This window comes from Melanerpes formicivorus, unplaced genomic scaffold (assembly GCF_026170545.1).
Source record: "Melanerpes formicivorus ecotype bairdi unplaced genomic scaffold, bMelFor1.0.p_v2 SCAF_26, whole genome shotgun sequence".
NCBI lineage: Eukaryota > Metazoa > Chordata > Aves > Piciformes > Picidae > Melanerpes > Melanerpes formicivorus.
The window spans coordinates 2,156,361-2,173,124 of NW_027142378.1; the positions used below are offsets into that span (position 1 = coordinate 2,156,361).

The 16,764-nt window shown below is 47.4% G+C and overlaps 1 protein-coding gene across 1 annotated transcript in view; it reads left to right on the top strand.

The window, feature by feature from the left end:
* COL19A1 (collagen type XIX alpha 1 chain) overlaps positions 1-16,764 on the top strand; it is a 226,365-nt gene that overhangs the window by 87,938 nt on the left and 121,663 nt on the right. Inside the window, exon 13 of the mRNA XM_068153439.1 lies at positions 16,019-16,072. Coding sequence (XP_068009540.1) covers positions 16,019-16,072 — 54 coding nt within the window. The remainder of the gene's footprint in view (positions 1-16,018; positions 16,073-16,764) is intronic.

Genomic DNA, 16,764 nt, shown 5'->3' on the forward strand with positions numbered 1-16,764 from the left:
TCATGGAAGTAATTTCCTCTCCCAGCCATCTGCACTTTTTATCTTGGTTACAGAGGAAGGAATAAACTGCAGAGAGGCTTGCTTCATGGAAACACAAGAGATGAGATGGCCTTTAAGGATTTTACCATTTTTCTCTTAATAGCACAAAAAATTATGCCAGGTGTTGCTTACACTGATTTCTAACTCGATAAGCACAGAGCAGAGCAAGACAATTTCTCTTTCAGCATCTATCTTGCTGTGGTTTTAATGCCCAGTTAATGTTTTCCTATAGCAGGGCAGTAAAGCTCTGGAACAGGTTGCCCAAAGTGGTTATGCAGCCTCTTGTCCCTAGTTCTTCAAGGCTTGCAACCTGAGCAACCTGGCCTGACCCCATGGCTGCAACCTCTTTTGAGCAGGAAATGGAAGTAAAGACCTCCTGAGGTCATGTCCAGCCTCAATTATTTGCACCTCAAATGCTGTGTTCAGCTTTGGGCCCCACACTAAAAGACATTGAGGAGCTGGAGCAGGTCCAGCTGGGGAAGGGTCTGGAAAACAGGGCTGGGGAGGAGCAGCTGAGGGAGCTGGAGCTGCTCCACCTAGAGATAAGGAGGCTGAAGGGAGACATTCTGGCTCTCTACAACTCCCTGAAAGGAGGTTTTAGCCAGGTTGGGGTTGGTCTCTTCTCCTTGGTAACAGAAGTGACAGAATGAGAGGAAACAGCCTCAAGCTGCTCCAGGGGATGTTTAGGTTGGAGATTAGGAAAAATTTCCATACTATGACAGTGGTCAGGGATTGGAACAGGCTGCCCAGGGAAGTGGTGGAGTCACCATCCCTGGAGGTGTTCAAGAAATGTGTAGACATGGTACTTTGGGACATGGTTTAGTGGCCATGGTAGTGATTTTATGAGTAGCAAAGGTGAGCGTGATATTTTTCTGATTCAGCACATACAATCACAGAATTGTCAGGGTTGGATGGGACCTCAAGGATCACCAAGTTCCAACCCCAATGCCATGGGCAGGGACACCTCACACTACAGCAGGTTGCTCACAGCCACATCCAGCCTGGCCTGAGAAACCTCCAGGGATGAGGCTTCCACCTCCTCCTTGGGCAACCTCTTCCAGTGTCATGGAATCATAGAATTGTTTTGATTGGAAAAGACCTCTAAGATCATTGAGTTCAACCTAACACCACCATGGCCATTAAACCACATCCCAAAGCACCATGACCAGGCATTTCAAATTGATTTTTGCAGTCTGCTTTGGCACTGCAGCAACTTCTAAACTTAGAACTGCAGCTCAGACCTAAAGGTTTTCCATCTGGAGTAAGATGCTTTGTATCTGTGCCCTTAGCAACTTGATTACAATGCATTTGCATTATCTTTTACACCTTGCCTTGCATTTTTAGCTATTTTTGGGCCTAAATAAAAGTTATAGAATCATTGATAGGTTGGATGCAATGATCTTGAAGGTCTCTTCCAACCTGGTTAATTCTATTCTATTCTATTCTATTCTATTCTATTCTATTCTATTCTATTCTATTCTATTCTATTCCATCCCATTCCATTCCATTCCATTCCATTCCATTCCATTCCATTCCATTCCATTCCATTCCATTCCATTCCATTCTATAGAATTGTTTCACCTGGAAAAGACCTCTCACGATCCTTGAGTCCAACCTTCAACCTAAGACCACCATGCCCCCTAAATCACGTCCTGAAGTGCCATGTCCACACTTCTAGTGAACACCTCCAGGGATAGTGACTCCACCACCTCCCTGAGCAGCCTGTTCCAGGGCTGATAAAGCTTTCTGAGCCACATCCAGCCTGGCCTTCAAAACTTCCAGCCCTGAGGCTTCCACCACCTCCCTGGGCAACCTGTGCCAGTGTCTCACCACCCTCATGGGGCAGAACTACTTCCTAACATCCAATCTGAATCTACCCATTTCTACTTTTGTTCCATTCCCCCCAGTCCTATCACTCCCTGACACCCTGTGTGTGCCCAGGTGCAGTTGTAAACACTTGATCCTGGGTCAACTGCTTATTTTACTGTACATTTTTTTGGGTGGATATCTCTCAGTAAAATGATGTCAATTAAAAACCAAAAGAGTTGCCTGCATTTGAGCAAGGGGAAAAATTCAGAGTAAAACTCTACTGAAACTCATTCATTACTTCCAAAGCTTCACCTTATCTTTAGGGGGTTTATGTTTTGGTTGTGCTTCTGCCTGTGTATACACACAAGAAGACAGAAAGGCTGGGGCCTGTCCAGCCTAAATGGAGACCAAAAAACAGTGTCACCTGCTCCACTCTCTTCCAAATGCAGGATGTTCTTTGTGTATATATTTACTGGTTTGTGAAGCAGGGTTTGAATTATCCCAGGAAATAAGGCTTCCTCTATTTCCTTTAGCAGCAAAGTCCTAATAGATCTTAGTGTCAAGAAGATTTCCTGGAGGGTCAGCGTTTTCTGCTTCACCCCCCATCACACCTAATAAAAGCCTCCTCTGCCTATCTCCCGTCCCCTCTGAACACACCAGGCTGTCAGCTTCCAGCCTGTCCCCAGCTGTGGGCCTTTATTTCAGTCTTCACTATGCTTTGCTTCTCTTTAATAAGCCTCAGCAAGTTAAGAGGGAAACTCCTCTCCAAGATGCTAGTTGAGGCTAGTCATCATCTGATCCTTCTAATATTTTGGTGTCTGTGCCATTTAAGAGGGACATTGAGACACTTGAAGGTGTCCAGAGAAGGGCAACAAAGCTGGGGAGGGGTCTGGAGCACAGCCCTGTGAGGAGAGGCTGAGGGAGCTGGGGTTGCTTAGCCTGGAGAAGAGGAGGCTCAGGGGAGACCTTCTTGCTCTCTACAACTCCCTGAAGGGAGGTTGTAGCCAGGTGGGGCTTGGTCTGTTCTCCCAGGCAACCAGCACCAGAACAAGAGGACACAGTCTCAAGATGTGCCAGGGGAGGTTTAGGCTGCATGTTAAGAAGAAATTCTTCCCAGAAAGAGTAATTGGCCCTTGGAATGTGCTGCCCAGGGAGGTGGTGGAGTCACCATCCCTGGAGGTATTCAAGAAAGGCTTGGATGTGGCACTTGGAGCCATGGTATAGTTGTCAGGAAGTGTTAGGTATTAGGTAATAGGTTAGACTTGATGATCTCTGAGGTCTTTTCCAGCCTGGGTGATTCTATGATTCTGTGATTCTGGCTGAGGTTAGTCATCCTCTGGTCCTTCTAATATTTGTGTGTCTGTACCATAAATCTCAGAGATGAAACTAGACCATGCAAGACAGCTCAAGGACTGAGAAAACATCTGATCTACTTGAAAAATAGAAGCTATTACCCATGGGTAGAAGATAATGATGGAACTCTAAGCTTTATAATTAAACATAAATAAAAGTGACAGCTAAGAGAAGCTCCTGTGTATTACTCCAGCACTTCTGTTTGCCTCCTGTAGATTCTACTAGAAAGCTCAGCCTGGAGAAAAGAAGGCTCCAGGGAAATCTTAGAGCAGCCTTCCAGTACCTGAAAGGGGCTACAAGAAAGCCAGAGAGAGACAGGTTGTAGTGACAGGATGAGGGAGAATGGGTTGAAGCTGGAACAGGGCAGATTTAGGCTGGAGATTAGGAAGAAATTCTTCGCAGTGAGGGTGGTGAGACACTGGAACATGTTGCCCAGGGAGGTTGTGGATGCCTTCTCCCTGGAGGTGTTCAAGGCCAGACTGAATGAGACCTTGAGCAGCCTGGGTAGTGGAAGGTGTCCCTGCCATTGGTCTTCTGGGCTGCAAGTTCACACTGTTGGCTCATGTATAGCTTCTCATCCATCAGAACTCCCAAGTCCTTTTCCACAGAGCTGCTTTCTACAACCTCATCCCCCAGCCTGTATTGCTAATGTTCTGACCTGGTTGGAGGACCCTGATTCACCTTGTTGAACCTCGTGAGGTTCACCTGGTCCTACCTCTCCAGCTCATCCAGGTCCTTTTGGATGACCTCCTGCCCCTCTAGCATATTGACAGCACCGCTCAGCTTGGTGTCATCTGCAATCTTGCTGATGATTATGAGGGCTTGATCCTGAAGTTGTGTGGTATTTGGCTTTATCTGGCCATCTTCATACTGCTTAACTCTTTTGCCCTTTGAAGTAGGCTTAATTCAAACTACCTGGTGGGAATAATCTCCAACCTACGCTAAGTGTCAAACTGTGCCTGGGAATTAGATGAGGAAATGCTAATTAAACTCTGTGAGACGTCTGGAGGAGACTTTCACAGCTGGGGTCTATCAGTTTAATAATATAGATGACCAAGTTGCAGGTCCCAGGCTGTATCACTCTTTAATTTACTTGCACATAGCCACTTGGTCAGATTAAAGGTTCATCAGGCTCAGCATCTGGCTTCTAATGCTAGCCTGAAGTGGTGCCTGGGGAAAAGCATAAGGAGGGAGCAAGCAAGTGCACTGCTTCTCCTCATGTGCTCTTCCAGCCTCCAATCATTTGAGACTGCAATCTCAGCCAGATGTGTATTCAGTGCATTTAGTCCTTCAATAGGTTTCTTTCCCATTAGTGAGCAAGGTTTTCCCTTGAATCCCTGCAAACTTTGAGCACCTGCAGTATCCTGTGGTGAGGAACTGTGCTGCTTATCTTGGGGGTGGAAGAACCACTTCCTCTTGTTTATTTGGAACCTGCTTCCTCTTAATTTCATTTGGTGGCCTCTGCTTCTTCTGCTGGAAGATTCCTGTTCTCCTTTTCAGTGTCAGTCAAGAATCAGTAAGATTCTATCAGGCATTCCTGAGCTGTCTCTTCCAAATTGCAGCATAGAAGCTTACTTAATATCTCCTACAAAGAAAACTGTTCTGTGTCTGTTGGTCCTTACTAACCGCCTTGGGAGGTCTTTGAGTTCTGTTGCAGTGTTTACAGATGGTAGAAGCAAGAACTTCAGTATATATATAACACCACAGAAAAGTTCTTTGTTTCATTCTCTGCCTTCCTGATGTCTCCTAAGATGGAAAGTTACTTTTCCACCCTCTCTTTAGCTTTGAGCGTGGCCTCGAGATCTCACTCTTGAAATGTGGAGATCTGGGCAAGAAATTAGATGTGGTGCTGTGCAGAAAAGAGCCAAGCTTGTTCCTAATGAGCTGTGTGGGGGAATCAGAAGCATTGCAGCTTCATTAGTGGGTTTAGTGGCAGGAGCTGAGTGCCAGGTCCTTTGGATGTACTACTTCCATTAATGGTTACTTCTGTGTCACCCTGGAGATGTCTCTGAAGATGCATCCAGATAGGGCTGAGTGGGCACTGTTAGAGCAGTGGATGCCTAGAGAAGATGTTCTAGTTTGGAACAGCTAAGGCTGTGAAACCTTTGGAATGGTAATTTGGAGAAACTGTAATTAACTTAAAGTGAATGCAACAATTTCTACATATAAAGAGTGCTGCACATTTAGCATCTGAAAAGATATTCCAGAGGAGCAAAGAAATATCCACTGGCAGTGGTAGGGAGCATAGCATCATCCTTTCTCAGTGCAAAGACTGCTTTCCATGGCATGATTCCAAGCATCCTTCTGCACACATCAGCTGTGTACAGGAGATAAGGTAGAGATGGACGTGGACCATGAGTGGACTAACTGTGGAGAACAAGAATAATGGCTGACACAGAATCATAGAATTGTTAGGGTTGGAAGGGACCTCAAGGATCAGCCAGTTCCAACCCCCCTGCCATGGGCAGGGACACCTCACACTACAGCAGGTTGCTCACAGCCACATCCAACCTGGCCTTTAAAACCTCCAGGGATGAGGCTTCCACCCCCTCCCTGGGCAATCTGTGCCAGTGTCTCACCACCCTCATAGGGAAAAACTTCTTCCTAACATCCAATCTGAATCTATTAATTTCTGGGTTGTTTTTTTCCATTCCCCCCAGTCCTATTACTACCTGACATCCTAAAAAGTCCCTCCCCAGCTTTCTTATAGCCTCCTTCAGACACTGGAAGGCCACAAGAAGGTCTCCTCGGAGCCTTCTCTTCTCCAGACTGAACAGCCCCAACTCCTTCAGTCTACCCTCATAGGAAAGGTGCTCCAGCCCTCTGATCATCCTATCTATGTAAAATTCTGAGATAGAAGAGACTGAGAGCAATTCAGAAGCCAGAGTGGAGCACCTCAGTACTCATGTGGAAAGGAAACCAATATTTCAGTTGGAGATGTCCCTGCTCACTGTAAAGCAGTTGGACAAGATGACTTTTGAGACTCCCTTTCAATCCAATGCATTCTGTGATTCTGCTCTAAGCTGTGGATGTCCCTTCCCTGGAGGTGTTCAAGGTCAGGCTCAGGTGTTCAGGTCTAGTGTGAGGTGTCCCTGCCCATGGCAGGAGGTTGGAACTGGATGATCCTTGAGGCCCCTTCCTTCTGAGCCAAACCATGATTTCTGGTGTGCCCAAGCTCTCCCATTTGACTGCACTTATAAGTCAGTAACAGGCTGCCCAGGGAGGTGGGGGAGAAACCATCTCTATAGGTGTTCAAAAAATGTGTGGGCATGGAACTTTGGGATATGATTTAATGGCCATGGTGGTCAATCAATGGATTTGATGAAGCTAGAGATCTTTTCCCACCAAAACAGTTCTATGATTTTCTGACCATAGCTGTTTAAATGTATGTAAGTCTCCAGAGCACTTCTTTTGTATCTCCACTAAACAACTTGAGATTGAGACTCTTGAATGTGTCCAGAGAAGGGCAACAAGGCTGGAGAGAGGCCTTGACCACAGCCCTGTGGGGAGAGGCTGAGGGAGCTGGGGTTGCTTAGCCTGGAGAGGAGGAGGCTCAGGGGAGACTTTCTTGCTCTCTACAAGTCCCTGAAGGGAGGTTGTAGCCAGGTGGGGGCTGGTCTCTTCTCCCAGGCAACCAGCACCAGAACAAGAGGACACAGTCTCAAGCTGCACCAGGGGAAGTTTAGGCTGGAGGTGAGGAGAAAGTTCTTCCCAGAGAGAGTTGTTAGCCGTTAAAATGTGCTGCCCAGGGAGGTGGTGGAGTCCCCATCCCTGGAGGTGTTCAAGAGGGGATTGGATATGGCACTTGGAGCCATGGTTTAGTAGTCATGAGGTCTGTGGTGACAGGTTGGACTTGATGATCTCTGAGGTCTTTTCCAACCTTATTGATCCTATGATTCTATGATTCTAACAGTCTTCCCCCTCTAACTCCTCCTTTGCCACTGCTTCTTCCTATCCCCAGCATCCTGTGCACTGCTATTGCAGCTGCTTGTGGGATGCCTGGTAAGAAAAGAAACCAAGGAACTGTTCTGACTAAAAAAAGCCTCTGTTTTCTGGGTGACATCCAGCAGATTCTGCTTCTCCAGACTGCTGGCTACATTCATCAAAAAGAGGTATTCTAGAAGAACAGAGTTATTTTGATGACCAGAAGGTGCTGCACTCCTATACAGATGAGTCTGTGGGCTGAAGAAGAACAGCAGAATCCCTTTTGGATGAAGCTAAATTGAAAGATGTATTCCAGGAACAAGCCTAAGCTGCTGCAAATGCTAACACCTCTTGAGTTCATGAAAACAGATTAATACTTCTCCAAGATATGTTTGGAATAGCTCCATCAAAGTGCTTAGTGTGAACTTAGTACTTTGAATCGTTCCACCTCAACATGAGGAAGAACTTCTTTACTGGGAGGGTGGCAGAGCCCTGGAGCAGGCTGCCCAGGGAGGTTGTGGAGTCTCTTTCTTTGGAGACTTCTAAAACACCCCTGGGTGAGTTCCAGTGTGACCTGCCCTAGGTGAACCTGCTTTGACAGGAGGGGTTGGACCTGATGATCTCAAGCCCTTTCAACTTTAACCACTTTATGATTTGCTCCATAGATTCTCTTCTGTTGTGCTGCACTGTTTGCTGCTGGGGTATCAGAAAAAAAATGCTTTATGGATAGAGGCATTGGGACAGGCTGCCCAGGGAGGTGCTAGAGACACCATTCCTGGAGGTGTTCAAGAAATCTGTGGTCATGGCACTTGGGGACATGGTTTAGTTGCCATGGTGGTGTCAGGGTTGATGGTTGGATTCAATGATCTTAGAGGTTTTTCCCAACCAAAACAATTCTGCATTTCTCTTTTGGTTGTCATGTGGCAGAATTTTGAGTTGCTGGAATGTGTCCAGAGAAGGGCAATGAGGCTGGGGAGGGGTCTGGAGCACAACCCTGTGAGGAGAGGCTGAGAGAGCTGGGGTTGTTAGCCTGGAGAAGAGAAGGCTCAGGGGAGACCTTCTTGCTCTCTACAACTACCTGAAGGGAGGTTGTAGCCAGGTGGGGGTTGGTCTCTTCTCCCAGGCAACCAGCACCAGAACAAGAGAACACAGTCTCAAGCTGTGCCAGGGGAGGTTTAGGCTGGAGGTGAGGAAGAAATTCTCCCCAGAAAGAGAGCTTGGCCATTGGAATGTGCTGCCCAGGGAGGTGGTGGAGTCACCATCACTGGAGGTGTTTAAAAAGAGCCTGGATGAGGCATTTGGTGCCATGTTTTAGTTGATTAGATGGTGTTGGGTGATAGATTGGACTTGATGATCTCTGAGGTCTTTTCCAACCTGGTTAATTCTGTATTCTGTAAACCTATAGAACTAGAAACTAGAGGTGCAGCCTGGGCAGAAGGGATGCAGCAATCCATCAGCTTGCGCACAACCCTGACGCTGCTTCCACCATCTGCAGAACATCACTTGGAGTCTAAATAACAATAACAAGAGCCTGCCAAACCCAGGAGTGCCTAAAAGATACCACGGAAGCAATACTGCTTGTCAGCTCCTGACAAGAACAGATTGTTGCCTTAGGAGCCCAGCCTTGAAAAGAAACTGCTTTATTCCTCCTACAGGGGGAAAAAAAAAGGTCTTCATTCAACACTAACACCAAGGCAGCCCAAACAGAAAGCTCCCCCCTGGAAGACAGAGAGAGCTTTAAACAGTTGTAGCTCCTGCAAGTCAAACCCATTTCTTCTATTTACTCAAGAAATGGAACAATCATCTGCTCAGTAAACACCAGAGCTTTCCTTATTCAATGGTTTGAATCTGTTGATGGGCAGATGCAAGATTATTTCTTACTCCTGTTGTAGAGAAGACTGAGAGGGCATCTCAGCAGTGTCCATCAATACCTGAGGCGTGGGTGTCAAGGAGAGGGGGGCAAGCTCTTTATGGTGGTGCACACTAATAAGACAAGAAACAAAGAGTTCACAACCTGAAGATGGAAGATTTCACTTCAATGTGAGGAGAGATGGGAAAAAGGGGCAGTGGGAACAAACTAGGACACAGGAGGTTTCACCTGAACTCAAAGAGAAACTTCCTTGAAGGTGACAGAGCACTCGGTCAGGCTGCCCAGAGAGGTTGTGGAGTCTCCTTCTCTGGAGTCATTCAAGCCCCACCTGGACAGGTGCAACCTACTGTAGGTGAACCTTCTTTATTGGGGGGGTGGACTAGATGATGTCTGGAGGTTCCTTCCATTCCCTGCTATTCTGTGAGTTACAGAATTCCACCCACTGTGTGATCCATGATGATCCCCAGATCCTTTACTGCAGTAGTGCTCCAGGGATTATTTGTCACTTGTTATCTCTACATTTGACCTCTCCCTTTGGAGGGGACCATGCTGTAGCATTTATTGGACTTGATTTTCCTCTGGTTGCTGTCCTGGTTGATCAACAGCATTTTGTATTTTAAGGTTTTTCTACAAAGAATAAAAATGGATGGCAGCCTCATTCCTGCTGTCAGGGAGAGGAGACTCATCAGTGCAGTTTTGGAGCCATGGGCTGGCCTGGCTTCAGATCATTCTGTGCCTAGGGTTTTGGACTCAGTTGAGGGAGCAGCTTGCCTTTATATAGCCTCTCAGGCTTAGAATGCTCAGAGCATGCTTGGAAGCTGGATGCACGACACTAAGTGGTAGTTAGCCAGGAGGACCATCTACAGTATTGCTCAGTCTAAGTGAAGCATTAAGGGAAGATCCCAGTGATCATAGAACCATAGAACGGTTTGCATTGGAAGGGACCTTAAAGGTCAACTAGTTCCAATACCCCCACCAAGGGCAGGGACACCTTCCACTACATCAGGTTGCTCAAGGCCTCCTAAAGGTCTTTTCCAACTAAAAATAGAATGATTTGCATTGAAAGGGACCTTAAAGGTCATCTAATTCCCCACCACCATGGGCAGGGACACCTTCCACATGACCAGGTTGCTGAAGGCCCTGTCCAACCTGGCCTTGAACACTTCCAGGGAGAGGTCAACAATAACAGTCTTATATGTTAGTCATAATGATAGTCTTAGGTGTCACAGGGTTGTAGCCTGTTTGGAGGCTTCTGACCTGACTCTTCTTTCCTTGCATAGTTCCTCTCAGCCTGAACTAAGATATCATCACAAGTCTTGCTTAATTTCAACTCCTTTGAAATAGTTTAGTGACTCAGCAGCCCTGAGGCAATTCACCCTGGGTATTGCCATTTCCCATGCTCTGCAGAAGAGCTACAGCTCAGTCAAGAAGAATGTTGCTGGGATGTGGTAGTGTGGCCAGCAGGAGCAGGGAAGTCATTCTGCCCTGCCCTGTACTCCGCACTGGTTAGACCACTCCTTGAGTCCTGTGTCCAGTTCGGGGCCCCTCAGGTTAGGAAAGATGTTGAGTTGCTGGAAGGTGTCCAGAGAAGGGCAAGAAAGCTGGGGAGGGGTCTGGAGCACAGCCCTGTGAGGAGAGGCTGAGGGAGCTGGGGTTGCTTAGCCTGGAGAAGAGGAGGCTCAGGGGAGACCTTCTTGATCTCCACAACTCCCTGAAGGGAGGTTGTAGCCAGGTGGGGGTTGGTCTCTTCTCCCAGGCAAGCAGCACCAGAACAAGAGGACACAGTCTCAAGCTGTGCCAGGGGAAGTTTAGGCTGCATGTTAGGAAGAAGTTCTTCATAGAAAGAGAGATTGGCCATTGGAATATGCTGCCTGGGGAGGTGGTGGAGTCACCATCACTGGAGGTGTTTAGGCAGAGACTGGATGGGGTGCTTGGTGCCATGGTTTAGTTGATTAGATGGTGTTGGGTGATAGGTTGGACTCAATGATCTGAAAGGTCTCTTCTCTTCTCTTCTCTTCTCTTCTCTTCTCTTCTCTTCTCTTCTCTTCTCTTCTCTTCTCTTCTCTTCTCTTCTCTTCTCTTCTCTTCTCTTCTCTTCTCTTCTCTTCTCTTCTCTTCTCTTCTCTTCTCTTCTCTTCTCTTCTCTTCTCTTCTCTTCTCTTCTCTTCTCTTCTCTTCCACTCCACTCCACTCCACTCCACTCCACTCCACTCCACTCCACTCCACTCCACTCCACTCCACTCCACTCCACTCCACTCCACTCCGTTCCATTCATAACCCCAGATCTCTGTAAAACCAGAAAGGGCTATAGGGTTGGGTTTGGGGGGTTGGTTGATTTATTTGTTTTGGGTGGGGTTTTTTTTGTTTGTGCTTGGTTGGATGTTTTTTTTTTTGTGTGTGTGATTTTTGTAAGTCTTTCTGTTGTTTCATTTTGTTTTTATTTGGTTGGTTGGGTTCCTTTTAAGGAAAAAAATCAATCAGCATGACTTTGAGCCAGGTGCACTTGACAAGAAGCTGGGGAGCATTCTGCTGAGGCAGAAGAGCAAAAGGCAGAATATTTAAAAGCAGCACCAACCCCTAACTATCTTAATGAGCTGCGAGGAGTTTCAGAGGTCAAAACTCATTAGTTAGCCACAGCAAGTTAGTGACACTCGACAGCTTGCATGCATTGCAGGCTATTCCAGCTTGGAGCCAAGGATATCAGGAATTCCTCATCAGTATCATTAGCAGGGCAAGGCTGAAAACAACCTAAAAAAACACCCCCAAAAACCCCAAACCAACAAAACTTTACCCTTTTAGGAGAAGGGATTTTATTTCCAAATTGATTACTTTGCTGTTATAATAAGGAGGATAAAATATGCAAGGAAAATGTGGCAGGCTTAAAGTGGACCAGTGAGTTGAAGGCTGCTGCTCTGATCATGCATGTAGCCCTGGCTCCAATCACATTAAAGAGTGTTGTCACTAATCAATAATCTAACTGAAGAGTGTTATTGCTCAGTACCATCCCAGGCTGGGGCATGATTAAGTGGAGAGCAGCCCTGCAGGAAAGGGCTTGGGGGTGCTGGTGGATGAGACGCTGGAGAGGAGCCAGCAGTGGACACTTGCAGCCCTGAAGGCCAGTGGCAGCCTGGGTTGAATCCAAAGCAGCGTGGCAGGAGTTGTAGAGAGGGGATCCTACCCCACTGCTCTGGGGAGACCTCACCTGGAGTACTGTGTCCTGCTCTGGAGTCCTTAACATGGGAGGGACTTGGACCTGCTGGAGCAGATCCAGAGGAGGGCCATGAAGGTGATCAGAGGGCTGGAGTTATGAAGATAGGCTGAGAGAGTTTGGGCTGATCAGCCTGGAGAAAAGAAGGCTCAGGGGAGACCTTAGAGCTGCATTTCAATATCTGAAGGAGACCTACCAGAAGGCTGGGCAGGGACTGTGTAGAAGGGCTTCTAGAGGGGCAGTGGTTCAAAACTGGAACAGGGGAAATTTAGGTTGGACATTAGGAGGAAGTTCTGCACAATGAGAGTGGTGAGATACTGGAACATGTTGCCCAGGGATGTGGGTGAGGCTCCATCCCTGGAGACACTCAAGGCCACACTTGATGTGGCCCTGAGCAACCTGTCTAGTTGGGCATGCCTTTACAGGGGGGCTGGACAAGATGACATTCGAGGGTCCCTTCCAACCCAAAGCCTACTGTGAATTCAGTGCATCCTCCATCACACACAACAGTCTGATGTCCTCCCAGCAGTGATGCTGGAACATCAACTCATTCCCTTGGGGTAACTGGAAGCAGAATTGGGTGTTAGGAAGAAGTTGTTCCCCATGAGGGTGGTGAGACACTGGCACAGGTTACCCAGGCAGGTGGTGGAAGCCTCATCCCTGGAGGTTTTTATGGCCAGGGTGGACGTGGCTGTGAGCAAACTGCTGTAGTATAAGGTGTCCCTGGCCATGGCAGGGGGGTTGGAACTGGCTGATCCTTGAGGTCCCTTCCAACCCTGACAATTCTGTGATTCTATGATCCAGAGAAACACAAACAGTCCAGTGTTATATTTGCATTAGTTTGAGTCAACTAATAAACAAGGCACAGCACTTCCACAGCTTTGGCCTCCTGTTTTTGCACTAAATAGTCTTTGTTTCATCTGAATATTGTGTAAGCAGGCTGCAATGTTAGATATAAAAGGACATTAACACTTTTTTTTTCCCCCTCTCTTGTTTTTTTTGTTTTGTTAATTTATGAGGTAAGCCACAGAGCTGCTTATTAGCAGCCTCCTCTGCACTGCAGATTGGCTTTGGTGGTTCTGCAAATTGGCTGGATTTGAAAGTGTCAATTATGCAGCACAATGTGCTCCACAAAGGCAGAAAGGAGCACAGCCCTGTGAGGAGAGGCTGAGGGAGCTGGGATTGTTTAGCCTGGAGAAGAGGAGGCTCAGGGGAGACCTTATTGCTCTCTACAACTACCTGAAGGGAGGTTGTAGCCAGGTGGGGGTTGATCTCTTCTCCCAGGCAAGCAGCACCAGAACAAGAGGACACAGTCTCAAGCTGTGCCAGGGGAGGTTTAGGCTGGAGGTGAGGAGACAGATCTTCCCAGAGAGAGTTGTTAACCATTGGAATGTGCTGCCCAGGGAGGTGGTGGAGTCACAATCCCTGGAGGTGTTCAAAAAAGGCTTGGATGTGGCACTTGGAGCCATGGTTTAGTTGTCAGGAGGTGTTAGGTAATAGGTTGGACTCGATAATTTCTGAGGTCTCTTCCAACCTGGTTGATTCTGGGTTCTGTGACTGGATGATCTTTTGAGATCCTTTCCAACCCCTAAAGTTCTGTGATTCTGTGATAAAGGAAAATCTGCTTTGAAGGTGGTAGAGCACTGGAGCAGGCTGCCCAGAGAGGTTGTGGAGTCTCCTTCTCTGCAGGCTTTCAAAACCTTCTGCAATCTGCTCTAGGTGAATCTGCTCTTGTGGTGGCTGGGGTGGGGAGTTTGGACAAGATGATCTCCAGAGGTCTCTTCCAGCCCCCAGCATTCTGTGATCCTGTGAGCCAGTGAAGCCATCATCTGCATGGGATGATTAAAATCACAGTTTGCTGCAGCTGCTTTGTTAACAGGCTTCAGTTGTTTGTGCAAGCTCACACAAACTCATTTTGCAAACCCAATTATTAGATGCAATGCCCTCTGTCATTGCCACTGGATGAATAGCTCTGAACCAAGGATGTGTCACAAATGGAATTAGCTGAAGGATCTCAGTTCAATAGCATTTACCTAACAAAATTATGAGGGTGATGCTGACCTGATAAATAAGTTCTGCTCAGACAAATGCAGTCCCCTGGAGATGATGGAAATTCAGTAGAGGGTTGTGTGGTGTCTATGGTTAATATGAAGAGCTTGGACTTGAGAGGCCCCATGCTTTTATCAGAATTTAGTTGCTTCTGTGATTTTTAAGTTCAGTCTAGTGACAGAGATGCAGTTATGGAGGTGTTTGTTCTTGTTGGTTCAGAAAGACCTCCTTCCTTACATTATGCTTATAATACCTAGTACTGGTGAGTAATGGCCTCAGTTTTGGGGCCCACACTACATGAAAGACAATGAGGGGCTGGAGCAGGTCCAGAGAAGGGCAACAAAGCTGGGTAAGGGTCTGGAGAGCAGGGCTGGTGAGGAGCAGCTGAAGGACCTGGGGGTGTTTAGTGCGGAGAAGAGGAGGCTGAGGGGAGACCTCATTGCTCTCTACAGCTCCCTGAGAGGAGGCTGGAGCCAGGTGGGGGTTGGTCACTTCTCCCTAGTAACAAAGGATAAGAGGAGAGGGAATGGCCTCAAGTTGCACCACGGGAGAGGTTTAGATTGGAGATTAGAAGAAACTTCTTGGCTGAAAGGGTTCTCAGAGACTGGAACAGATATGGACGTGCTGGAAGGTGTCCAGAGAAGGGCCACGAGGATGATCAGAGGGCTGGAGCACCTCTCCTGTGAGGACAGACTGAAGGAGTTGGGGCTGTTCAGTCTGGAGAAGAGAAGGCTCTGAGGTGACCTCATTGTGGCCTTCCAGTATCTGCAGAGGGCTACAAGAAAGCTGGGGAGGGACTTTGTAGGGTGTCAGGGAGGGATAGGACTGGGGGGGAATGGAACAAAACTAGAAATGGGTAGATGCAGGTTGGATGTAGGGAAGAAGTTGTTCCCCATAAGTGTGGTGAGACACTGGCACAGGTTGCCCAGGGAGGTGGTGGAAGCCTCATGCCTGGAGGTTTTGAAGGCCAGGCTGGATGTGGCTGTGAGCAACCTGCTGTAGTGTGAGGTGTCCCTGCCTATGGCAGGGGGGTTGGAACTGGATGACCCTTGAGGTCCCTTCCAACCCTGACAATTCTGTGATTCTTCTCCCAGTGGTAAGATTTTTCACAAGGAAAAACTGGTCCCTAGTGCCCTGGTGCCTTGTTCCACCACCATATTCTTGGAGCACTGTGAGAACCAAGGATATTTTTTTCTGTGATGAGTACGGAGGACTGCAGCTCTCAGATGTCTTTCAGAGGCATTTAATTAGAAAGAATTTCTGTTGGAATGGAAGAAATGGGCTTGCTTGTCCAGCCAGCAATGTGTCTGCAGAGCAAACCAGGATCTTAGTATCATAGTATCAGTCAGGGTTGGAAGCGACCACAAGGATCAGCTAGTTCCAACCCTCCTGCCATGGGCAGGGACACCCCACACTAGATCAGGCTGGACAGAGCCTCATCCAGCCTGGGCTTAAACACCTCCAGGGACAGGGCCTCAACCACCTCCCTGGACAACCCATTCCAGGGCTTCACCACTCTCATGGGGAAGAACTTCCTCCTCACCTCCAGCCTGAATCTCCCCACCTCCAGCTTCATTCCATTCCCCCTAGTTCTATCACTACCTGATATCCTAAGAAGTCCCTCCCCAGCCTTCTTGTAGCCCCCTTTAGATACTGGAAGGCCACAATTAGGTCACCTCAGAGCCTTCTCTTCAACTATCCTTTCCTGTTAAAAGGTGTCATGGGGTTGTCTTGATATCTAATAATATCAATGTTCATTCTTTTAGGGGGAAAAAGGAGAGAAAGGAGAACCAGGACCAGAAGGCACTCATGGAAGAGAGGTAAACTGAATGCTAATAACTCAGGTTGCAAACTTCTGGAGGAATGGTTAAGCAATGAAGTTCAGAATGCATGGAAGGAGAGTGGTGGTGGATGGAGAAATGTGTGTGCCTGGAAAGTTCACATTCACCAGACAGGATCAGAGCATCATTTGGGTTGGAAAAGGCCTCCAGGATCATCAAGTCCAATGTCAAGGTTTGGAATTTAAATTGTGGGTCTGGCATTAAAATTGTGGGTTACAAGTTTAAGTTGAGGGGCTGGAATTGAATTTGTGGGCTTGAAAGTTAAATTGTGGGTTTGGAACTTGAATTGAGTGCCTGGAATTTAAATTACTATCAACCTTTATCATTATTATCATTACCAGTTTTACTTTTATTATTATTCATTTTATTATTTTATTACCACAACAAGAATAACAACAAACCAAGCCATCAGTTTACTTTAGCTCCCTCCTCCTATTCAGCCCTTTCCTCCTGGGCTGCATCAAGAGAAGCATAGCCAGCAGGTCAAGGGAGGTGATTCTCTCCCTCTGCTCTGCTCTGGTGAGACCCCACCTGGAGCACTGTGTGCAGTTCTGGAGCCCCTGGTACAGGAAGGATCTGGAGGTGCTGGAAGGTGTCCAGAGAAGGGCCAGGAGGATGAGCAGAGGGCTGGAGCTACTCTGCTATGAGGATAGACTGAGGGAGTTGGGGTT